The 26,748-nt window shown below is 42.4% G+C and overlaps 1 protein-coding gene across 1 annotated transcript; it reads right to left on the bottom strand.

Annotated features, from left to right (window-relative positions):
* Positions 1-1,177: 1,177 nt before the first annotated feature.
* On the bottom strand, positions 1,178-26,226 carry pcmtd1 (protein-L-isoaspartate (D-aspartate) O-methyltransferase domain containing 1). Its single transcript, XM_021589230.3, has 7 exons — positions 26,050-26,226; positions 7,178-7,493; positions 6,855-7,021; positions 6,487-6,589; positions 6,041-6,212; positions 5,024-5,147; positions 1,178-4,317 (listed from the first exon to the last, which is right to left on the bottom strand). The coding sequence occupies exons 2-7, from the start codon at positions 7,315-7,317 to the stop codon at positions 3,938-3,940; spliced, it is 1,086 nt and encodes a 361-aa protein (XP_021444905.2). The 5' UTR covers positions 7,318-7,493; positions 26,050-26,226; the 3' UTR covers positions 1,178-3,937.
* Between the last annotated feature and the right edge of the window lie 522 nt (positions 26,227-26,748).

The raw sequence follows: 26,748 nt of genomic DNA, 5'->3' as shown, positions 1-26,748 counted from the left end.
TATGCTCTGTTTACCAAGTGACCAATGATGATGACCCATGGTGAATTTTGAATATATATTTTCTATAATATACTGAACATGTAGTGTTGGTAACATGTTTCATGAGCTGAAATAAAAGATCCCAGTAATGTTCCATATGCGCAAAAAAGTGTATTTCTTTCAAATTTTGTGCACACATTTGTTTACATCCCTGTTAGTGAACATTTCTCCTTTGACAAAGATAATCCATCCACCTGACAGGTGTGGCATATCAAGAAGCTGATTAAACAGCATGATCATTACACAGGTGCACCTTGTGCTGGGGACAATAAAAGGCCACTCTAAAATGTGAAGTTTTGTCACTCAACACAATGCCACAGATGTCTCAAGTTTTGAGGGAGCGTGCAATTGGCATGCTGACTGCAGGAATGTCCACCAGAGATGTTGCAAGAAAATCTAATGTTAATTTCTCTACCATAAGTTGCCTCCAACGTTGTTTTAGAGAATTTGGCAGTACGTCCAACCGGCCTCACAACCGCAGACCACGTGTAACCACGCGTAACCACACCAGCCCAGGACCTCCACATCTAGCTTCTTCACCTGCGGGATCGTTTGAGACCAGCCACCCGGATAGCTGATGAAACTGTGGGTTTGCAAAGTATTTCTGCGCAAACTGTCACAAACCGTCTCAGGGAAGCTCATCTGCGTGCTCGTCGTCTTCACCAGGGTCTTGACCTGACTGCAGTTCGGCGTCGTAACTTATCTCTTTCACATACCCTTTGGCTTGGAACACTTCAAAACAAGAGATTGATTAAATGTTTTTATAAATAAAACATTTTATGACATGTGGCCGACATGTGAATAACATTTTGATCCTAACTTGAGCTAATAGACACATTGTTTGACAGTAAAGTCAAAGATGTAAAGCCACATACCTGTGAATAATGTATTTTATGACCACAATTGACTATTTTTTGGGTTACAGTCAGTGCTGGGCTAGTGCTGGGTTAAGGCTGTTGCTATGCTACTTCTGTAGACAGAAATTAGACAAAGATTAAACCCCGACTCACTGAGTCCTTGGCAAAGAGGAAGAATTGAAACTGAAATACTTAGGGTGAGAAAAGCATGGCGCTACAGAAGTAGCTGTGGGACTCGATGACAGTGGGAAGGCATTAATGATTTAAACAGAGGCAAAATATGAAGTCTGTGACCTTTATTTTGTGTATGCCGAAACATGTACAGAGGGAACAACTGACACCATTTCAACAATGAACTGCCATCAATCACACTTTGAGATATCAACAAGAGCCTGATAAGGAGAAAAAAAACAGAACAATAGTTCTGCCTTACTACAAATAGATTGAGGGCAAGACCAAAACATAGGCTTGGAATTGGGTCTTTACTGTGGGGACCATTTGGGGAACCAAACAATCCTATCAAGTATTACTGTACATATGATAACGCATCACCTCTGGTACATGGGGGTAATATGACTCCTGAACTATGTCCAACCATAACTTTGCCGTTTTACCAATTGTAAATAATGATTTCAACAGTTTCATGTGTACATAATTTAGCATCTCTGCATTTTTCAGAGATTTGATTTTTCAAAAGGATGACTATAAAAAATGTGTTGTTTTTGCCAATCAGAGCCATACGGTTCTGCTGCTTCCTCTTTTTTTGTAGTTAAAGTCATTTATGTATTATTGCTTACAATTCAAATGTTTTCCTGGCAATACGAACACTGCTCAGGTCATGATGGAAAAAGGTCTACAGGATCTTCACAAAATACAATAACCAATATATAGAAATCAACTAACCCCATGTTAAACCCAAATAGTATACACTACACCAGAACAAGATGGAAGGCTTTGAGCACATGCCTGTTTAGCCATAGAACTAACACAAGTGGAGTTTGGATCTACATACAAGAAGACTCCGCAGTGCCTTGTGACAGCAAGAAGGCGCTACAACAACAAACAAAGCAAACCTAATCCAAATGATTTTATAACCAAACGTATCATAACCAGCTACTGTACTGTTGTCATGTTCATACAACATTTCACCTCAATAATAAATCAACAACTATCATTTCAGCTATTGAAATATAAAAAATGCTTTCAAAGCCAGATCAATCAGGAATTTCCAAGTAATGTGACACAACTGTCAAATATTAATACAAACGTGACATCTACCAATGGGTATTGAGCATGCTATTCTTTTTCAAGCATTTCTGGAATGCACTGTAGAAGCACCCAATCATTCTTAGACGCACGCCACTGTGGTCAGAATGTCCCCTTTTTACTTTGCCATAAAACAAGAATCACTTGAGAAGGAGCGGATGTGATGGGGTGTTTTGGCATTTTAAAAGCCATCTCTTAAACTGGGAGTCTCACAATAAAATGGTAATTGATACACGTACAGCTACCTGACTCAAATACCATGTGTCTTGTCATTTGATCCAGTCCACAGTAAAAACACATACATCAACCCAAGGATGACAACTCTCTTTTCATGATTTAGGACAACAGAATAAAAGGTGCTTGCTATGTTGAATACACCAACAGTACAGAGAAAGGATGACAAAAATCTCCCATCGTTGTGATTTTGCACTGCTGCAAATAGAAAATGCAGTACAAAGAACGTACTGTGGGTTTTTGTGCCATGACCCGCCTCGGGTCATTCTTTGTGGTTTAAAAACACACCACCTCTTTTAATATAGAAAGTAATAGTACACCTTTGATCATGTTGGACATCACCTCCAAATGATCATGAGTGGATGTCTTGTGGGCCAAAGATGACAAACATGACCTTTAAGAGAATCCATACCACTTATCACCGCACAATATTATTATATGACTCATATACCCCTGTGAGTTCAAAGCGGGTTCTTGTTTGTTCTGAAGTACTGTAAGTGCTAAAGGTCATGATAAAGAACTAGAGATGCTGTGCCGGGGGGAAAAATAGATTCTCGGATCAAGACATTTATGAGAAGGCCATTTTCATTCACCATTAGAGAAATGTTCATTAATTAGATTTCCCAGTAGCCTAACCGCTGGCATGATGATTATAAACCCTTCTGCAAGTCAGCAAAAAAATATGGGGAAAGAAGTCTGCCGGACAAATCACTCAAGGCTATAAAAATGTATCACCAAATGAAAATGCCTAGTCATATAAAAGCCTAATGTATGTTACTTAAGAGCAAAGTGAGATAAAATATGAGGATATAACCATTCTAAAAGTAACACTTCTGATAGATTTACGAATGCCCTCTAGGTGAAATCACAAAGCAATCTAGTCCGAGTCCCACTGATCTCTCGTCATCACGCAGCATTAAAAAAAAAATCACTCTACTCAAACATAACAGTGTGAGGAAAGAACAATGAAAGAATTGCCCCTTCAAAGATTCATGAGAAAAAATGTTTCATAAAATGTTCCATAATAGTCTTTGATTCAAATAATATGAGGTGTACATGCATTTGTCACTGGTTCTTCCATTCAGTAATTGTACATCTTTATTCCGTAATAAGTTCTTTAAAGCTTCTAGAAAAAGTTGCAGTAAAATTATGGATATTTTCATTATCATATTCTTAACAAATATAGTTAGCATTTTTTATTTTATACAATTTTATTTAGTGACAATTTGCTGGAATATTAACATGTGATAAAATCTACATCCTCAAAATATAATCTTTGAAAAACGTTCAGTAGGCTTTTAAATAAAGCTTTGATATACAAATCCAAAAATCAAAAACAATAGACAACATAAAAAAAACAGATCATAGTATCCAAGACAAGCAGGAAGTCTCTCGGTCTCCATTCCAGGTTCACCTTTAAGAGAAATTAAAAATAATGCTACATCATTCTGCACTGAAAAAAAGAACACAGGAAAGTGAGGAAAAGCATCTCAGCAGGCATTGCATCCATTAGAATGGATGCCAGCAGGTTGAGCCATCAGTCATTTGTCTCGGTAGTGTAACAGATAGGCCTTCAGCGATTCAGGCAGAGGTAAAGTCATGATTTTATCTCGCAGTACATTTACTGCCTTCAGTATCTCAATGCTGCCAATGTCTCTCTCCTCCTCCTTCTCCTGCACCTCCTTGTGCTGCTCCTCCTCGATCCGTTCGTCCTCCTCGCTCTCCACGGCTTGGGGGATCAGCTGGTTGCCCACAAAGACGTAAGTGTTAATACGTCGCCGCCGGCAACGCCTGCGCTTGCGTTTCTGGGGCGCCCTCTGCACCAGGCCTTTGTCAGGGCTCTCCTCGTTGGTCAGATCTCGGAGGGTGCGGCGGATGTAGATGCGAGACAGGTCCTGAAGACTCCTGACCGTCACCGGGGCTGAGGAGACGAGGGGAAAAGATGGCAGGTCAAATCACATTAACCAAAATATAATTCTCTATTACGATTCAGCACACAAGAGCTCCAGATATTGTCTGGTCATTTGGGGACAATACTTATTTAACCTTTATTTCGACAGGGAATCATGGTGAGACCAAAGTCTCGTTCTCAAAAGAGCCCTGCATTCACAACAACAAACACAAAAAAAATGAATATAAACATCAATAATACACATCAATGCACAAACTTCATCTTCATTTACAGAAAAATAAGTAATGGAAAAATCCATTAGTGCTTGAAATTTGTAGTATTATGTATCCAACCTGCAGGGCAGTGAGGCCTCTAGAGTCAAAGCAAAGATATTATTATTATTATTAATTAATTTCTTTTTTGAAACATCCATCTTTTAACTTTAAATAAATTACTTTACACTTCAAAAGATAGAAAAACTAAACAAAGGGGGAATTGTTCTAATGTGGCTTTTCACAGAGAACAGAACAGAAAATAACAGGTTCATATTCACTAATGCACACCGTAGCAAAATGTGGCAAAGGGAAAATGAAAACAAGTATTTTTTGGGGGGGGGGGGGGGGGGGGGGGGCGAATTCAGGTACTCTGTCCCCGTTTCAGTTATTTTCCTTTTGGTGCCTAGTGAATAAGACCCGGGGGTTAGAGTAGAGAACAGGGGATAGAGTAGAGGACTCACGCAGTTCTACTGCATCAGGCTTGCTTCCATCAGCTCTGTTCTGCTGGACCAGAGGAGCGAACGACACAGCCAGGATATTCTTACTCTCCCAGGAACACTGACCAGTCCTGGTGATCTGGGTCAGCTGCAACAAGAGACAAAAGAGTGACAGTTACTGTATAGCGACCACGATAACAACAGCATCAGTCCATTGAGACAACAGAGAAGTTATACCAACCACAATAACACCACCATTCCACTAGCTAATGGGGAACTTATACCAGCCATGATAACAACACAGTCGATAACCATGACAACAGAGGGACAACATCACATGTATTATATGCATTTTTAGTTCCACACCAGAAAGGGACATTGGTGCTTTCAAATCAAATGTCTAATTGACAAAAAGCTGGTTTTGGCCGTGATGTAGAGGCGTTGATCCAGAGGAACTGTGGTGGACCTAAGCTTCTTAAGCTGCCACAGCCCTTTGGCCTCAATTTCTCCTCATCAAAACCTTGTATCTCCTTATTGAACCACCAAACCAACCTGGCAACGTAGGAGTTTCAGCCGTTTTCAGAAAAACAACATAAGCAGCTTGACTTTTCAATTCACAGGATGGAGGACTGTGTGGGCTTCTGCAAGCCCTTAAAAACACGTTTTGGGTTCCCTTCCCTGCTTGAGTGCCACACAACGTCATTATTTTTCAAGTGTTGTTGCTATTTACCAATTTCGTGGAGGACAAAATAGAGAAGACTGATGGTGAAAGTCCCCGTTCAGGGGCTTCTGATGCACAATAACGATAGTTGGGAATCATAACATCATTGGTCATTGCAGGCCACGGCGATTTCACTTCATCTGCGTCCGAAACGGCACACTAGTCCAAATAGTGCACTTCTTTTGAACAGGGCCAAAAATAGTACACTACAGCGAATAGGTTGCCATTTCGGATGCAGATGAAGTGATTCCCGATGGGGGCGGCATCATCATCATCATCATCAGCATCTGCAATATTCAGAGGCGTTCTCTACCGCTTACCTGATCTTCTATAGGCATCACTAGAATACCCCCCACTTTGAGCAGGATCTTCATGTAATTTTCATGATCCTTCTGCACCCCCGCACCACAGTAGATACGGTCGTATTGGCGACTGTCTGACGAGATCTCCAGACAGTTGCCCACTGTGAAGATGGGTTCACAGAACTCAAACCTGACAAAAACAAAACAAAAAAGTAATACAAGTAAGCCAACTCGTTTTTCTATCAGTCTGAGAAGAAGTGTAAAAATAAACAAACAGATTTGAACACTTTCAAATGCATTCCATTTGCAAGACACAATCTTAAGGCGGCAATTTCCATGTTTGGGAATTGGCAGGCACATAAATACTAACTGAACTGCAGCTAGTTATTTAACTAGAGTTTCACTGCATGCACCATTACACGCTACATAACATTTGTAACACTTTGATTAAGCATCCAACTCACTTATCAAAGCTGTCATTATTCTTGATGAAGTTATCCAGTTTCTCCTTGGCGTAATCCACCACATCCCTGTGGAGCTCAACTCCATGGTTCACTCCAAATGGACCTACACATTAAAAAAAAAAAAATAATAATAATAATCAGCATTTTTAAATGTCATTATCAGTAATTACATATCATTTATGAAAGAAGATGTGAGTCTGTGGTTGACTTCATATGCTGTTCATGTGTGTTATTTAAGCATAGGTTAACTCATTAGGGCTAGAGCATCAATGTATATCATCACTATATAATAATCAAATCAAGATTTCCCTGAAAGCATAGGTTAAATTTGGGGGGGGGGGGGGGGGGGGGGACAGCAGCATCATTACCTATGATGAGTCCCACCATGGTGCTGAGGTACCCAGTCCCACTGCCCAGGTTGAGGAAGGACAGTCCCTGCTGCAGCTTCAGCGCCTCCATCACCTCAGAGTAGATACAGGGGGCAGACAGGTGAATGTTGCCATGCTTCCAAGCCAGGTCCTTGTAGGCATTGTCCCTGCAGTATTGATAAAGTGTTAGCTTCAGGAACATCTTTACTAAGAGGCAAATCGTAACTTCCACTCAATTCTTCAATGTACATCAATGCAAGTTAGGATTCTCCCCCAAGACAAAACTGAATATGCTGTGCAGAGCATTATGGGTACTGTAGTACCTGCAGCCAACCAGGTAGTAGTCCCCGCGGTCGATGGCCCTGAAGGCCTGCTCCACGTAGCCCGAACGGATGTACTGTGCCTCCTTCAGGTTGTCAATCAGATCATCGTTGTCCTCCCCGGCACTCACCGCACCCCCCATGGCGAAAAAGAAACCGTAGAACAAAAAGCAGGTGCAAAACTCTTCTTTCCACAAGTGGAGCGCTGGGTTGTTGTCTTAATGTGGCATGGAAAGATGAAGAGGACACCTGAGGGATTGTGTTCTTCTTCTTCCCTTGGGGCCACTTCACACCATCGTCATATGAAGACAGGCTAACTCTAGGGAATTGAGAGAGAGAGGGAGACAATGTTGAGAGGTGTAAGATTAGAAGATAGCAGGGGATGTCAGTCTGTGGATAGACCCAGAAGGAATGATCCATGTAGTTACAGATGGAAACTACGCAGAGAAATGCATAGGCATGCTATTCAACTGGTCAATACCCGGAAGAAACAATCCTTTTTAAATGCACTTTTGGGACAGAACCATATGTGCATAGAGATTTATCCAAGCAATATCAAAGCTCTTTTGCTAAATGTTGATGTGGAGTGGTCCCTTTCACTATTGAGACTGGTCGATACACAAACATTCCTCTAGATAAATGTGTCTGTACCTTTTGTAACTATGCATCCATTTTAACTGTAGAAGTGGAGGGAGAGAGAGAAAGAGAGAGACACAGCTGCATGTGAGCTCACATTATTCAACATGTTTTTTTTACAAAAAGATAGATCAACTTGGATTCTTCGGCAGGGACAAATACAGGATGCTACCCTCCACAGCATAACCTTCACTCCAGGTCTAAACTACAAAACTACAACCTAATTTTGGAAAAAATGACCTGGAATGATTAATACACCATCCAACCTGGAACTGAGACAGACCAAATACAACTTCAAATGTCGAAGCCTTTGAGCCCAACAAATCGCAGGCTACCCCACCCAAATCCGGAGGCCTTGAAGCCCCCCTCCTGCTGTTCAGAGATCATCTACTGTAATAAAAGCTTCTCCCAAGTGGGTGTGACACCTACTCCCGTTGCCTGCTGCGCTGCTGCTTGGATTCCACCTGGTGATCTGTTCACCGTCTTCCCTGGTTGTCTCCCCCTGTCTGGTACAGGTACCCCCACCACACTCCCCCCTCTCTGCCAAGCACACAGACACTGTTGGGGCGAGTGACTCTGAACTTACAATGGCTAGCCCCAAGTCGTTATATTTTTTTTCCCTGTGCATTTTGCCTCATAACTCCTGCATGCTTTGTTGACTATGAACTTTCTTGTTTACCCAACCGTGGGACAGACGGTTCCCACACTTGGGATTCTGACTCTCAATTACACTGACCTCTTTTTCCACTGCCCTACTACAAAGTTTCTCCCTGTCTTCTTTAAGGTTGCTGCCCCTATAAATCGCCAAGCCTGTATCTCCTCTCCGGGGAGGTTCCCATTGTTTGGAAGGCAGCCACGGTTCATCCTTTATTTAAAAGGTGGGGAGAACAAGCTGATCCTAACTATTAAAAGGCCTATTTCTATTCGGCCCTTTTTATCAAAAGTGTTGGAAAAACATGTCAATAATAAACTGACTGGCTTTCTCTCTGGTATGCAATCTGGTCTACACTCAGGTTATGGATGTGTCACTGCAACCTTAAAGGTCCTCAATGATGTCACCATTGCCCTTGATTCTAAGCAATGTTGACTTGGCCCAAGCTTTTGATACGGTAGAACATTCCATTCTTGTGTGCCGGCTAAGGAGTATTGGTGTTTCTTAGGGGTCTTTGACCTGGTTTGCTAACTACCTCTCTCAAAGAGTGCAGTGTATAAAGTTAGAACATCTGCTGTCTCAGCCACTGCCTGTCACCAAGGGTGTACACCAAGGCTCAAACTTACGCCCCACGCTCTTCTCAATTTACATTAACAACATAGAACAGGCAGTAGGAAGCTCTCTCATCCATTTATATGCAGATGATACAGTCTTATACTCAGCTGGCCCCTCCCCAGATTTTGTGTTAAACGCTCTACAATAAAGCTTTCTTAGGGTGTGCAACAAGATGTTCTCTACCCTTAACCTTGTTCTGAACACCGCCAAAACAAAAGTAATGTGGATTGGTAAGAAGAATGCCCCTCTCCCACAGGTGTGATTACTACCTCTTGGGGTTTAGAGCTTGAGGTAGTCATCTCATACAAGTACTTGGGAGTATGGCTAGACAGTACACTGTCCTCACAGCACATATCAAAGCCGCAGGCTAAAGTTAAATCTAGACTTGGTTTCCTCTATCGTAATCTCTCCTCTTTCACCCCAGGTGCCAAACTAACCCTGATTCACATGACCATCCTACCCATGCCAGATTACGGAGACGTAATTAATAGATCGGCAGGTAAGGGTGCTCTCGAGCGGCTAGATGTTCTTTACCATTCGGCCATCAGATTTGCCACCAATGCTCCTTATACGACACATCAATGCATTCTGTACTCCTCTGTAAACTGGTCATCTCTGTATACCTGTCGCAAGACCCAGTGGTTGATGCTTATTTATAAAATCCTCTTAGGCCTCACTCCCCCTTATCTGAGATATCTACTGCAGCCCTCATCCTCCACATACAACACCCATTCTGCCAGTCACGTTATGTTAAAAGTCCCCAAAGCACACACATCCCTGGGTCGCTTGTCTTTTCAGTTCGCTGCTGCTAGCGACTGGAACGAGCTGCAACAAACACTCAAACTGGACAGTTTAATCTCAATCTCTTCATTCAAAGACTCAATCATGGAACACTCTTACTGACAGTTGTGGCTGCTTTGCGTGATGTATTGTTGTCACTAACCTCTTGTGCGGTTGTCTGTGCCCAATAATGAGTGTACCCTGTTTTGTGCTGCTACCATGTGTTGTCGTCTTAGGTCTCTCTTTATGTAGTGTTGTCTCTCTTGTCGTGAAGTGTGTTTTGTCATATATTTTTTATTAAAAATGTATTTTTAACCCAACCCCTGTCCCCACAGGAGGCCTTTCGCCTTTTGGTAAGCCGTCATTGTAAATAAGATTTTGTTCTTAACTGACTTGCCATGTTAAATAAAATGATAAATCAAATGTATTGGAAGCCCATGCCTTGCTTTACTGTGGGTTATACAATGACATTAGGGAATGTATTTTTCATCAGCTGCCCAGCCAAAACAATCATTTTAACAGTCTAGATTAAAACAAAGTGCGGCATTTCATCAGGTAACAACACCCTTTCTTTTTAAAGTGCCTAAATATCTTTTCATCTACTGTACTTTGTTTATACATACATGTGCATTGAGGTGAGTTTTATAGATGATGCCAAAGGAAATACTGTACCATGTTTGACAGATTTTTGTGTGCATTTCAAAACCCTATTTGAGTGGTCCACAATGTGTGTGTGTTAACTGTATTTTGTATTGTCAATTATTGTGGAGTGACACTTATATACGTTTTTCAAACTCTACTTCAATTCAGATATCGTCAGTTATGTCCCTTTGGTGCTCAGTCTTTGATATCTAGTGAACTACCTCGTAAGCACATTAAACGGTAGAGGCAAAATGTATCCAAAATCCTCATGAGTTCATGCATGTTAACCACAATGAGATATTCATTCATAATACCATAAAACGTAAGTATAGTCTTATGATGAAGCATGAAAATCACTACAGGACAGGGAGCAACTAATAATTGAAGTTATAATGCCCATTTATGAGAGATGCAGCAGAGGAAGAAGAAACGTCTTGAATTCTCTACTTGCTTTCTCAGCATCTCCACCTGACATATCCCGAGTCAGCTAATAAAGATTACATTCGGAGGTGACATTGTAGAAGTAGCAGCTAGCAGGCTAGGCCTTGTGGAGAGGTCATTTTCCATTGGCTGTTCGTTCACACACTGGAAAAATAAATAATTGCTTCATTCTCACCGACATGTGATAGTACCGTACGGTGTTACAGAAGCAGCTTTTTGTCCTTGCTCTTTAAACCCTCCCTGAAATGCATAGCCATGCAGGGTGCACCACAAAGAGTAAGAGTGGTGCTGCGCCACCTTGTGGACTGGCTGCGGAACTATCTAAACATTCAGCAGGGCACAAAGTTGTGGACTATAACAGGTAGAAGTTAATAGTCAGCTCTATTAAGATACATTTCTAAAATCGGCAAAACTAACATTTGCCTACATAACGTGACCCAGATTTAACGACAAATCGTGATCATTTGACATGGTTAAACAGAATGTGTGCCTGAGTTGACCTACTGGGCTTTTAGTGAAGTCAAGAGAGCCAGTGGCATCATTAGGCCTGGGCTTCATCCCTACATGTTTTTGATTCAGCCTTGAACCTTTAGATATAGAGATATCTCTATCATATGTATGATATATCTATAAGTATATGGACATCACTTCAAATGAGTGGATTTGGCTATTTCAGCTACACCGGTTGCTGACAGGTGTATAAAATAAAGCACACAGCCATGCAAATCTCCATAGACAAACATTGGCAGTAGAATGGCCTTACTGAAGAGCTCAGTGGATTTCAACATGGGACCATCACAGGATGCCACCTTTCCAACAAGTCAGTTTGTCAAATATCCTCCCTGCTAGAGTAGGGCTGGGCGATATGGCCAAAATATCATAATGGTATTTTTCAAATTGGTCTTATGTTTTGACTAATAAAAGTTATACATTTGCTTTATAAGTAGTGCATGACTCTAGGGTGGCAACACATATATTCTAAACTATTTCAATGGGTCTTTCTCCATTTTGATTGGTTAATACTGTTCAATTCAACTTCAACCTAAAATTATTTCCTGTATTTCCATCAATTTCTGCATTTCCTGCACTCATTTCAGATAATTTCCACACTGCCAAGATATGGGCAAAAATATTAGGCTTTATTTTTAACCAAATGTTTCAATTGCGATTTAGATCAAAACACTTGGGTGAACTTTTGAAATCATGGAAATAGAATGTTTATTCCGATTCTATACTTGTAATGTAAATAACAGTGGGCACTTTGCATAGTGTTGAACAACGAATGACGCGTTATTGTGACAGGGTAGGAACCAAAGTGATGTTCAGTGTTTCCTAGGGGACCCTATAATCTTTGGCTACATTAACTAGCCAGCTAACTAGCGCTGTTATTGTGAAGTGGAAACATCTAGGAGCAACAATGGCTCAGCCACGAAGTGGTAGACCACACAAGCTCACAGAATGGGACCACCATCGTCTGTCCTCGGTTCCAACACTCAATACAGAGTTCCAAACTGCCTCTGGAAGCAACGTCAGCACAAGAACTGTTCATCTGGAGCTTCATGAAATGGGTTTCCATGGCCGAGCAGTCGCACACAAGCGTAACATGCTGACTAGGCCGGGCGAGCATGTGGATTTTGTTCACCCACATCAGACGCGATCAGGACACGCAGGTTGAAATATCAAAACGAACTCTGAACCAGCCATATTTGTATTTTTTTTTTTTTTAACCTTTATTTAACTAGGCAAGTCAGTTAAGAACAAATTCTTATTTACAATGACGGCCTAGGAACAGTGGGTTAACTGCCTTGTTTAGGGGACAGGTCAAAAAGCATTAAACATTTATGACAATTTAGCTAGTTAGCTTTCTGTTGCTAGATAATTTGTCCTGGAGATATAAACATTGGGTTGTTATTTCACCTGAAATGCACAAGGTCCTCTACTCTGACAATTAATCCACAGATAGAAGGGTAAATGTTTGTTTTCTAGTAATCTCTCATCCTTCAGGTTTATTCTTCTTTGGACTTAATATGGCAGTTGGCAACAGCTTTAAAAGGTGCATTACCACAACTGGAGTGTGGACCATCTTTCAAATCACCCACGTGGGTATATGCTCCTAAAAACCAATGAGGAGAAGGGAGAAGCAGGCTTAGCAGAAACAAGATCTATTTTAGCGCCTGGCTACTCAGACGCTTGTTGACATGGGCGAGCAGTGTGGGTGCAATGATTGAATAACATGTATGTGTAAAAAAAAATTGCAACACACGCAACACAGGTGGTGTGTTCAGCATGTAAGATCACCATGTGCAATACCAAGCATCAGCTAGAGAGTTGTAAAGCCATTGTATTCCGGAGCAGTGGAAACGCGTTCTCTGGAGTGATGAATCACGCTTCACCTGCTGGTAGTCTGACAGACGAATCTGGGTTTGGCGGATGCCAGGAGAACACTACCTGCCCCATTGCATAGTGCCAACTGTAAAGATTGGTGGAGAAGGAATAATGGTCTGGGGCTGTTTTTCATGGTTCGGGCTAGGCCCCTTAGTTCCAGTGAAGGGAAATCTTAACGCTACAGCATACAATTACATTCTAGACGATTTTATGCTTCCAACTTTGTGACAAGAGCTTGGAGAAAGCCCTTTCCTGTTTCAGCATGACAATGCCCCTGTGAGCAAAGCAAGGTCCATACAGAAATGGTTTGGTGAGATTGGTGTGGAAGAACTTGACAGGCCTGCAGAGCCCTGACCTCAACCCCATCGAATACCTTTGGGACGAATTGGAACGCCAAACGGCTAGCCAGACCTAATCACCCAACATCAGTGCCCGACCTCACTAATGCTCGTGGCTGAATGGAAGCAAGTCCTCCAAGCAACATTCCAACATCTAGCGGAAAGCCTTCCCAGAAGAGTGCAGGCAGCAAAGGGGGACCAACTCCCTATTAATGCCCATGACTTTGGAATGAGATGTTCTATGAGCAGGTGTCCACATGCACTACATGACCAAAAGTATCTTCCGACAGTGCCACTGTGCCCCCCTGTGGACTGAAGCTGAACTTTACCACACACACACAGACAATATTTAACCCAGTTTAAAATGAGCTATGTTGAGGTGGTAGAACTAACAAAATTAAATGAATCATAACCTATTCCATTCTACATGTAAACATGCTTGGCTCATGTCTGATATTTTTTTTATATAGGCTGTCACTACTTGAGTGTTTATTTCTCTTTATTCACTTAGCTACTTGTTCTATTGTTTTGCATTGTCGAGAGGTTAACCTGCAAGTAAACATTTCACTGTACTATATACTCCATGTATATATGACAAATAAACTTTGAACAGCTTTGTGGTTAGATTGTAGGTGAACAAAACATTGAAAATGCATAGTCCCTTAGAGGAGCAATCAGCAGTTGCTACATCCATTTTTGGACTTATAAATGAATGATATGTACATATTGATTCTTGAAGAATAGCTTCTTGTCAGTCATGTTTGGAGTTGTGTTGCACTGTCATGTGGACACTTGCATTTTTTTATAAAAACAACAAAACAATTAACCCCCTTTTCGTGGTATCCAATTGTTAAAAGTTACTATCTTGTACGGGCTCGGGAGAGACGAAGGTCGAAAGCCATGCGTCCTCCGAAACACAACCCAACCAAGCCGCACTGCTTCTTAACACAGCACGCATCCAACCCTGAAGCCAGCTGCACCAATGTGTCGGAGGAAACACTGTGCACCTGGTGACCTGGTTAGAGTGCACTGCGTCCGGCCCGCCACAGGAGTCACTAGAGCGTGATGAGACAAGGATATCCCTACCGGCCAAACCCTCCCCAACCCGGACAACGCTAGGCCAATTGTGCGTCGCCCGACGGACCTCCCGGTCACGGCCGGCTGCAACAGAGCCTGGGCGCGAACCCAGTCTCTGGTGGCACAGCTAGCACTGCTGCTTTATGAGTAGTTCATGACCCTAGGGTAGCAACACAAAGTATATGCAATTTCAATTAGGCTTTCTCCACAATTGGGCTTTCTCCATTTATACTGTTAAATCTACCCCCCCCCCCCCCCCCCCCAACCCCCAAAAATATATATATATATACACATACATAAAAAACTCAAATCTGCATTCATCAATTTATGCACTTTTATTAAAATTGTAACACTGTGCCACGCAGCGGGCCAAAGAAATATAGCCTTAGTTAATTAGTGAACTGTTGAAATTAGAGGACGACCGACTTTGATTTTTCAATACCAATTATTGGAGGACCAAAAAAAGCCGATACCGATTAATCTACCGATTTTTTACTTATTTTTTATTATTTTTTTTGTAATAATGACAATTACAACACAACAATACTGAATGAACACTTATTTTAACTTAATATAATACATCAATAAAAATCAATTTAGCCTCAAATAAATAATGAAACATGTTTAATTTGTTTAAATAATGCAAAAACAAAGTGTCGGAGAAGTAAAAGTGCAATATGTGCCATGTAAAAAAAAGCTAACGATTGAGTTCCTTGCTCAGAACATGAGAACATATGAAAGTTGGTGGCTCCTTTTAACATAAGACTTCAATATTCCAAGGTAAGAGGTGTTAGGTTGTAGTTCATGTAGTATTTATAGGACTATTTCTCTCCATTACCATTTGTATTTCATATACCTTTGACTATTGGATGTTCTTATAGGCACTATAGTATTGCCAGTGTAACAGTATAGCTTCCATTCTTCTCCTCGCCCCTACCTGGGCTCGAACCAGGAACACATTGACAACAGCCACACTCGAAGCAGCGTTGCCCATGCAGAACAAGGGGAACAACTACTCCAAGTCTCAGAGCGAGTGACGTTTGAAACGCTACTAGCGCGCACCCCGCTAACTAGCTAGCCATTTCACATCGGTTACACCAGCCATTAGGCTGAAGTCATAAACAGCGCTGTGCTTGCGAAGAGCTGCTGGCATAACGCACGAAAGTGCTGTGTGAATGAATGCTTACGAGCCTGCTGCTGCCTACCATCGCTCAGTCAGACTGCTCTATCAAATCATAGACTTAATTATAACATAACACACAGAAATATGAGCCTTTGGTCATTAATATGGTCGAATCCGGAAACTATTTATTATTTCAGTGAAATACAGAACCTTTCGGTATTTTATCTAACGGGTGGCATCCCTAAGTCTAAATATTCTTGTTACAACCTTCAATGTTATGTCATAATTACGTAAAGTTCTGGCAAATTAGTTCACAATGAGCCAGGCTGCCCAAACTGTTGCATATACCCTGACTCTGCGTGCAACGAACGCAAGAGAAACGACACAATTTCACCTGGTCAATATTGCCTGCTAACCTGGATTTCTTTTAGCTAAATAAGCAGGTTTAAAAATATATACTTCTGTGTATTGATTTTAAGAAAGGCATTGGTGTTTATGGTTAGGTACAGTCATCCAACGATTGTGCTTTTTTCGCAAATGCGCTTTTGTTAAATCATCCCACAGCGTTGCATCGATTATATGCAACGCAGGACACGCTAGATAAAATTGTAATATCATCAACCATGTGTAGTTATAACTAGTGATTATGATTGATAAGTTTAAATGCTAGCTAGCAACTTACCGTGACTTCTACTGCATTCGAGTAACAGGCAGGCTCCTCGTGGAGTGCAAGAGTGGTGGCAGGTGGTTAGAGCATTGGACTAGTTAACTGTAAGGTTGCAAGATTGGATCCCCCGAGCAGACAAGGTGAAAATCTGTCGTTCTGCCCCTGAACAAGGCAGTTAACCCACCGTTCCTAGGCCATCATTGAAAATAAGAATGTGTTCTTAACTGACTTGCCTAGTTAAATAAAGGTATAAAAAAATATATATACTGCTCAAAAAAGGGAACACTAAAATAACACATCCTAGATCTGAATGAATGAAATATTCTTATTAAATACTTTTTTCTTTACATAGTTGGATGTGCTGACAACAAAATCACACAAAAATTATCAATAGAAATCAAATTTATCAACCCATGGAGGTCTGGATTTGGAGTCACACTCAAAATTAAAGTGGAAAACCACACTACAGGCTCATCCAACTTTGATATAATGTCCTTAAAACAAGTCAAAATGAGGCTCAGTAGTGTGTGTGGCCTCCACGTGCCTGTATGACCTCCCTACAATGCCCGGGCATGCTCCTGATGAGGTGGCGGATGGTCTCCTGAGGGATCTCCTCCCAGACCTGGACTAAAGCATCCGCCAACTCCTGGACAGTCTGTGGTGCAACGTGGCATTGGTGGATGGAGCGAGACATGATGTCCCAGATGTGCTCAATTGGATTCAGGTCTGGGGAACGGGCGGGCCAGTCCATAGCATCAATGCCTTCCTCTTGCAGGAACTGCTGACACACTCCAGCCACATGAGGTCTAGCATTGTCTTGCATTAGGAGGAACCCAGGGCCAACTGCACCAGCATATGGTCTCACAAGGGGTCTGAGGATCTCATCTCGGTACCTAATGGCAGTCAGGCTACCTCTAGCGAGCACATGGAGGGCTGTGCAGCCCCCCAAAGAAATGCCACCCCACACCATGACTGACCCACCGCCAAACCGGTCATGCTGGAGGATGTTGCAGGCAGCAGAACGTTCTCCACGGCGTCTCCAGACTTTCATCTGTGAAGAGCACAGGGTGCCAGTGACGAATTTGCCAATCTTCGTGTTCTCTGGCAAATGCCAAACGTCCTGCACGGTGTTGGGCTGTAAGCACAAACCCAACCTGTGGACGTCGGGCCCTCATACCACCCTCATGGAGTCTGTTTCTGACCATTTGAGCAGACAAATGCACATTTGTGGCCTGCTGGAGGTCATTTTGCAGGGCTCTGGCAGTGCTCCTCCTTGCACAAAGGCGGAGGTAGCGGTCCTGCTGCTGGGTTGTTGCCCTCCTATGGCCTCCTCCACGTCTCCTGATGTACTGGACTGTCTCCTGGTAGCGCCTCCATGCTCTGGACACTACGCTGACAGACACAGCAAACCTTCTTGCCACAGCTCGCATTGATGTTCCATCCTGGATGAGCTGCACTACCTGAGCCACTTGTGTGGGTTGTAGACTCCGTCTCATGCTACCACTAGAGTGAAAGCACCGCCAGCATTCAAAAGTGACCAAAACATCAGCCAGGAAGCATATTAACTGAGAAGTGGTCTGTGGTCACCACCTGCAGAACCACTCCTTTATTGGGGGTGTCTTGCTAATTGCCTATAATTTCCACCTGTTGTCTATTCTATTTGCACAACAGCATGTGACATTTACTGTCAATCAGTGTTGCTTCCTAAGTGGACAGTTTGATTTCACAGAAGTGTGATTGACTTGGAGTTACATTGTGTTGTTTAAGTGTTCCCTTTAGTTTTTTGAGCAGTGTATGTTTTTTTTTTTAAATTGGCAAAATCGGCGTCCAAAAACACCGATTTCCGTTTGTTATGAAAACTTGAAATCGGCCTTAATTATTCGGCCATTCCTATTAATCGGTCAACCTCTAGTTGGAATCATGGAAATAATGATTATTCTAATTGTAGAGTTGGAATATAGCGGGCAGCACCTTCAATAGATTGTTGTTTTGACATGACAACGAAGGAATTAACCAGGGAGGAATTATTAACAGGGTATGAACCAAAGTGTTGTTCAGTGTTTCCAGGTGACACTAATTAGATGCTACACTACTTTTACATTGTTCTTTTTACTTCATGTACCTAGCTAGCCAACATGTTCATACTTCGCCTATTCCTCTCTGATAAGATAACATTGCTCAAACATGCGTATCTAGGCCTACACTAGCACTGGTACCAGGCAGAATTAGCTAGCTACGTTTGCTCTGACTCTTAGTACATTTAGCAAGCTAGCCAACTAGCGATTAGCGGCTAGAACAAATTATTTTAAAATAAAATTTTAATTGTCACATGCGCCAAATAAAACAGGCGAAATGCTTACAAGCCCTTAACCAACAATGCAGGTAAACAATACCAACAAAACAAAAATATAAGAATAACAAATAATTAAAGAGCAGCAGTAAATAACAATAGCGGGGCTATATACAGGTGGTACCGGTAGAGAGTCAATGTGAGGGGGCACCGGTGTTGAGGTAATATGTACATGTAGGTAGTTATTAAAGTAACTTGGCACTCCGGTACCACTTTCCGTTCAGTAGCAGAGAGAACAGTCTATGACTAGGGTGGTTGGAGTCTTTGACAATTTTTAGGGACTTCCTCTGACACTGCCTGGTATAGAGGTCCTGGATGGCAGGAAGCTTGGCCCAAGTGATATACTGGGCTGTACTCACTAGATTATGTAGTGCCTTGCGATCGGAGGCTGAGCAGTTGCCATACCAGGCAGTGACACAACGCGTCAGGATGCTCTCGATGGTTCAGCTGTAGAACTTTGAGGATCTGAGGACCCATGCCAAATATTTTCAGTCTCCTGAGGAGGAGTAGATTTTGTCGTGCCCTCTTCACGATTGTCGTGGTGTGTTGGACCATGTTAGTTTGTTGGTGATGTGGAGGCCAAGGAACTTGAAGCTCTCAACCTGCTCCACTACAGCCCCGTCGAAGAGAATGGGCGAGTGTTTGGTTCTCCTTTTCCTGTAGTCCACAATCATCTCCTTTGTCTTGATCACGTTGAGGGAGATGTTGTTGTCCTTGCACCACACAGTCAGGTATCTGACCTCCTCCCTATAGGCTGTCTCATCATTGTCTGTGATCAGGCCTATTACCACTGTTGTGTCATCAGCAAACTTAATGATGGTGTTGGAGTCATGCCTGGCCGTGCAGTCATGAGTGAACAGGAGGGGACTGAGCACGCACCCCGGAGGGGCCCCCGTGTTTAGGATCAGCGTGGCAGATGTATTGTTACCTCCCCTTACCACCTGGGGGTGGCCTGTCAGGAATTCCAGGATCCAGTTGCAGAGGGAGGTGTTCAGTGTCAAGGTCCTTAGCGATGAGCTTCGAGGGCACTATGGTGTTGAACACTGAGCTGTAATCAATAAACAGCATTCTCACGTAGGTGTTCCTTTTGTACAGATGTGAAAAGGCAGTGTGGAGTGCAATAGAGATTGCATCATCTGTGGATCTGTTGATGCGGTATGGAAATTGGAGTGGGTCTAGGGTTTCTGGAATAATGGTGTTGATGTGAGCCATGACCAGCCTTTAAAGCACTTCATGGCCTCAGACGTGAGTGCTACGGGCCGCTAGTCATTTAGGCAGGTTACCTTGGTGTTCTTGGGCACAGGAACTATGGTGGTCTGCTTGAAACATGTTGCTATTATAGACTCAGACAGGGAGAGGTTGAAAATGTCAGTGAAGACACTTGCCAGTTGGTCAGTGCATGCTCGCAATACACGTCCTAGTAATCTGTCTGGCCCTGCAGCCTTTTAAATGTTGACCTCTTTAAAAGGTCTTACATCGGCTGCGGAGAGCGTGATCACACAGTCGTCCGGAACAGCTGATACACTCATGCGTGTTTCATTGTTGCTTCCCTTTGTAGTCAGTAATAGTTTGCAAGCCATACCACATCCGACGAGCATCGGATCCGGTGTAGTATGATTCGATCTTAGTCCTGTGTTGACGCTTCCTGTTTGATGGTTCTTCGGGGGCATAGCGGGGTTTCTTATAAGCTTCTGGGTTAGAGTCCCGCTCCTTGAAAGCGGCAGCTCTAACCTCTAGCTCAGTGTGAATGTTGCCTGTAATCCATGGCTTCTGGTTGGGGTATGTACGTACAGTCACTGTGGGGATGACGTCCTCGATGCACTTATTGATAAAGCCAGTGACTGATTTGGTGTACTCCTCAATGCCATTGGAAGAATCCCAGAACATATTCCAGTCTGTGCTAGCAATCGCTCATTGAGTGCGGTTTTAGTTTCAGCATCGGTCTGAGGTGGTATGTGGACCACTACAAAAAAATACAGATGAAAACTCTCTAGGTAGATAGTGTGGTCTCCAGTTTATCATGAGATACTCTACCTCAGGCGAGCAAAACCTTGAGACTTCCTTATAGAGATTGTGCACCAGCTGTTGTTTACATATATGCATAGGCCCCTGCCCTGTGTCTTACCAGAGGCTGCTGTTTTATCCTGCCGATAGAGTGTATAACCAGCCAGCTGTATGTTCTTAATGTTGTCATTCAGCCACGACTCGGTGAAACACAAGCCATTACAGTATTTAGTTGGTAGGATATAAGTGCTTTCAGTTCATCCCATTTATCTTCCAGCGATTGAACGTTAGCTAGCAGGACAGAAGGCAAAGGCAGATTAGCCACTCGTCGCCTGATCCTGCCAAGGCACCCTGATCTTTTTCCTCAGTTTACAGCGAGGATCTGGCCCCAGTCGGGTGTCTGTAGTATATCCCTCCCGTCCGACTCATTGAAGAAAAACTCTGTCTAACCTGAGATGAGTAATCGCAGTTCTGATGTGCAGAAGCTCTTTTCGGTCATAAGAGACGGTAGCAGAAACATTACGTACAAAACAAGTTACGAACAACGTGAAAAAACAAACAAAATAGCATGGTTGCTAAGAAAATAAACTATCAGATAGTTTGCAGACTGTAAGATACACAAACTAATAGTGTATAGAACGCTTGTGAAATAGAGGTCGACCGATTATGATTTTTCAACGCCGATACCGATTATTGGAGGACCAAAAAAGCCGATACCGATTAATCGGCCCGATTTATATAAAAAAAAATATTTGTAATGATGACAATTACAACAATACTGAATTAACACTTATTTTAACTTAATAAAATACATCAATAAATCAATTTAGCCTCAAGTAGATAATGAAACATGTTAAATTTGGTTTAAATAATGCAAAAACAAAGTGTTGGAGAAGAACGTAAAAGTGCAATATGTGCTATGTAAGAAAGCTAACGTTTCAGTTCCTTACTCAGAACATGAGAACATATGAAAGCTGGTGGTTCCTTTTAACATGAGTCTTCAATATTCCCAGGTAAGAAGTTTTAGGTTGTAGTTATTATAGGACTATTTCCCTCTATACCATTTGTATTTCATTAACCTTTGACTATTGGATATTCTTATAGGCACTTTAGTATTGCCAGTGTAACTGTATAGCTTCCGTCCCTCTCCTCGCTCCTCCTTAGGCTCGAACCAGCAACACAACGACAACAGCCACCACATCGAAGCAGCGTTACCCATGCAGAGCAAGGGAAACAACCACCTCAAGGCTCAGAGCAAGTGAAGTTTGAAACCTTATTAGCGCGCGCTAACTAGCCTGCCATTTCACTTCGGTTACACGAGCCTCATCTCGGGAGTTGATAGGTTTGAAGTTAAACAGCGCAATGCTTGACGCACAACGAAGAGCTGCTGGCAAAACGCACGAAAGTGCTGTTTGAATGAATGTTTACGCGCCTGTTTCTGCCTACCACTGCTCAGTCAGATACTTGTATGCTCAGTCAGATTATATGCAACACAGGACATGCTAGATAATATCTAGTAATATCATCAACCATGTGTAGTTAACTAGTGATTATGATTGATTGTTTTTTATAAGATATGTTTAAATGCTAGCTATCAACTTACCTTGGTTTACTGCATTTGCGTAACAGGCAGTCAGTCTCCTTGTGGAGTGCAACGAGAGAGGCAGGTCGTTATTGCGTTGGACTAGTTAACTGTAAGGTTGCAAGATTGGATCCCCCGAGCTGACAAGGTGAAAATCTGTCTTTCAGCCACTGAACGAGGCAGTTAACCCACCTAGGCCGACATTGAAAATAAGAATGTGTTCTTAACTGACTTGTCTAGTTAAATAAAGATTAAATAAAGGTGTAAACAAAAACATAAAAAAAAAAAAATAATAATTTAATCGGCGCCCAAAAATACAGATTTCCGATTGTTATGAAAACTTGAAATCGGCCCTAATTAATCGGCCATTACGATTAATCGGTCGACCTCTATTGTGAAATAATACAGGTCACCAAAATTGTTGCATTCATCTGACCATGCAGGGTTAAAGGCAAGAAAGTACTCGTAACTCCATGGTTGAGCAACTGCTCTCTCCTTGAGTGACAGGGGGCCGGGCTTGGTGTGGTTAGCTGCATGCAGCCGCAGGGGGGGAGAGAGAGAGAGATGACTCAAGTAGAAAACGGAGTGAACTATAAAAACAGACATTATAAAGAGACAGCGGAGGGCAGACAAGAGAGGAGGGCAGACAAGAGACAGCAACAGACAGAGAATGCGATGGAGAAAGGCAGAGGAGGGTGTATCACCTAAAGCTGCTCTATGCATTCTAATTACTGCACAGAGAGATACTCATTGGACAGGTCAGAGTCTGTTTGAAGTTGAAGGGTTTTGGGCAATACACTGTTGACGTACAGCACATTCGGAAAGTATTCAGACCCCTTGAATTTTTCCACATTTTGTTACGTTAATGCCTTATTATAAGATGTATTAAATCGTTTTTTTCCCCTCAATCTATACACAACACCCCATAATAACTTGAACCCAATTAGAAATGTTAGCAAATTTATAGCACCTTTGGCAGCGATAACAGCCTCAAGTCTTCTTGGGTATGACGCTACAAGCTTGGAACACCTGTATTTGGGGAGTTTCTACCATTCTTCTCTGCAGATCCTCTCAAGCTCGGTCAGGTTGGATGGGGAGCGTCGCTGCACAGCTATTTTCAGGTCTCCCCAGAGATGTTCGATGGGTTCAAATCCTGGCTCTGGCTGGGCCACTCAAGGACATTCAGAGGCTTAGACGAAGCCACTCCTACATTGTCTTGGCTGTCTGCTTAGGGTCATTGTCCTGTTGGAAGGTCATCCTTCACCCCAGTCTGAGGTCCTGAGCACTCTGGAGCAGGTTTTCATCAAGGATCTCTCTGCACTTTGCTCTGTTAATCTTTCCCTTGATCCTGAGTAGTCTCCCAGTCCTTTACATGCCTTCAAGCAGGCTGTCATGTAACTTTTACTGAGGAGTGGCTTCAGCCTGGCCACGCTACCACAAAGGCCAGATTGGTGGAGTTCTGCAGAGATGGTTGTCCTTCTGGAAGGTTTTCCCATCTCCACAGAGGAACTTTGGAGCTCTTTTATTGGGTTCTTGGTCACCTCCCTGGCCCTTCTCCCCCAATTGCTCAGTTTGGCCGTGTGGCCAGCTCTAGGAAGAGTCTTGGTGGTTCCAAACTTCTTCCATTTAAGAATGATGGAGGCCACTGTCTTCTTGGGGACCTTCAATGCTGCAGAATTGTTTTGGTACCCTTCCCCAGATCTGTGCCTGAACGCAATCCTGTCTCGGAGCTCTATGAACAATCCTTCAACATCATGGCTTGGTTTTTGCTCTGACATGCACTGTTCTAAAAACCTATTTTCGCTTTGTCATTATGGGGTATTATGTAGTGTATAGATCAATGAGAGATAAAACAAAATGAAAAAAATGATACATTTTAGAATAAGGCTGTAACGTAACAAAATGTGTAAAAAGTAAAGGGGTATGAATACTTTCCAAATGCACTATATGTGTTCCAAAGTAGAGAGTGTTCCAGAGTCTCACAGTTGCTACTGTAATTGAGTATTGGCAGTGTCTGCTTTGGGAGGAGGGAAGATCTAATCTCTCAATGTTCATCTCCAAGTGCCCTAAATTCATGCATTTAGCTGTTGAAATTCCTTTTTTTTCTGGGGAAGAATGCCCCCAGACCCCCCTAATGGCTTTGGGCTAAGCCCCAAATGTCTTCAAATTCGAGAATCACCCCTGGAGAGAGCATGCAGTGACATGTCATGTGCCTATCTAAGAACGAGACAGGGACAACCGGCTGAGCAGGGTGATGAAACATGTAACCGATCCTGGGACAACCCAATAACATGCTCAGTGAAACTATCTATACACAATGCCATGCTCTATCTGGATGGGGCCAAGATGTAGGCTGCTAGGTTGTACAGTGTTACTGAAAGTGCGGATGGGGGAAAATAGTAAATAAATTATGATTAAAAGATAAGTCAGGGGTCATTCAGGGACAGTAGAAATTTAAATATAATTTTATTTCCCCTGGTACTACAGAGTAATTTGTCAATGAACACTTGACAGTAGGCTGTCCTCTACCCTAATGTTAGTTTGTTCACGTAGCTCTCCAAACTAGCTATGGGATTTTGCTAAAACGAATATGCCTAGCTACATCTAGAGGGGGAAAAAAACTCAGCGAGTTTTTGTCAGATACATTACAATTTAGCCTCTGTAGGCAGCTACTGTAGTCTGATGATACAATGTATTAATTGGCTAGTTCGCATCCATGTCTGACATAACACATTTGAAACCAATCAGCCGCTTTCTAGTACAGACACAGGGTGAACGTTTTCTAGCCAATCATCTTACGAGTGTACCATGTTAGCTATATCAGCACTGTGTGTGGTGGGGCCGAAAAACAATAACAGGAAATGGGCAGGATATAATTTATGGTTAATAACTATCACATTGATAACATTGAATTTAGCTTCATAATGTAGCCCGCTGACTATCTAAATTGCATCTGCTAACGACGCGTTACCCAACGTTAGGTTAAACCTACTGTACGTGTTGTTGTGATGCGTTATTTTAATCATGCATGAAAGACAGACAACACATTTTAGTTACCCTAACTAACATTTCAGGTTAGTAATTGTTATGTAAGCAAAGTGTGACAAAACACATTTCACACAACGTTAGGGCCATAGCTAATATCTACCAGCATTGCAGGTTAACGTTAGAAAATGTGGACCAAATAGCATGTCACATCGTGAACGTTGCCAACGCTAGCTAGCTTGCTCGATGGCTGCTTTTCAGTCGAATGATGGCCATGATCAACTAACTTAGTTAACTAAAATAGCTAGTGAAGTCTTGACGAAATAATCGGCAAAGAAATGCATTGCGATTCATGGTGGAAGGGTTGGTTAAGTCGAGGTGACAGCTAGTCATTGTTGTAAAAAGATGTCAACAGTCTCTTGAAATTAGGTTTAGCACATTGCTAATTATGCGGGCCCAAACAAAGTCTGTGCGTCACCAACTCAGACAAAGCAGTGGTAGCTAACGAGCTAGAGCTGGTCAGCTACCATTATCGAGTAGCCACTTTCTAACAACATACAAAACGTTGACATTGCACTTTAGATTGGAAAATACTCACAGCGCCGAGTCAAATGAATCAACTCAGTCCCAGGGGTGGATGCACTTCAAAGGGGAAAAAAAACAAGGTCAGTTAGTTTAACGAGCTGTAGTTTGTGAAGTGGTGACTAGCCTACCAGCAAGTTCTTCACTCCGAAGGAACACAGCTGAGAGGATGTAAACACATGTCACGTGCTGTAGGCAGACAGACGTGTGCAACAGCCTAATGATTGCCCCAAGGGGAAAATTTGAACCAGGGTAAAACATCTAAGACATATCCCCCTGAGACCCAGCAATGCATTGCTGTCCTCTCTAGTGGACATTAGTTATTGGTCTTTATCTCTGAGGGCATAAAAGCCACTGTATGAAGTCCTGTTCTCCCTTTGAGAGGACATTCTGGGCTTTTCAATTATACTGAACAAAAATATAAACGCAACATGTAGTTGGTCCCATGTTTCATGAGCTGAAATTAAATATCCCAGAAAGCTTATTTCTCTCAAATTTTGTACACTCATTTTTTACATCCCTGTTAGTGACCATTTCTTGTTTGCCAAGATAATCCATCCACCTGACAGGTGTGGCATATCAAGAAGGTGATTAAACAGCATGATACTTACACAGGTCCACCTTGTGCTGGGGATAATATAAAGCCACTCTAAAATGTGATTTTTTTTCACACAACATAATGCCACAGATGTCTCAAGTTTTGAGGGAGTGTGCA

The sequence above is a fragment of the Oncorhynchus mykiss genome, chromosome 28 (genome assembly GCF_057628025.1).
Source record: "Oncorhynchus mykiss isolate SJ-2025 chromosome 28, ASM5762802v1, whole genome shotgun sequence".
Lineage (NCBI taxonomy): Eukaryota > Metazoa > Chordata > Actinopteri > Salmoniformes > Salmonidae > Oncorhynchus > Oncorhynchus mykiss.
The sequence above is the reverse complement of the archived record's forward strand: the minus strand, read 5'-3'. Positions and strand labels throughout refer to the sequence as shown.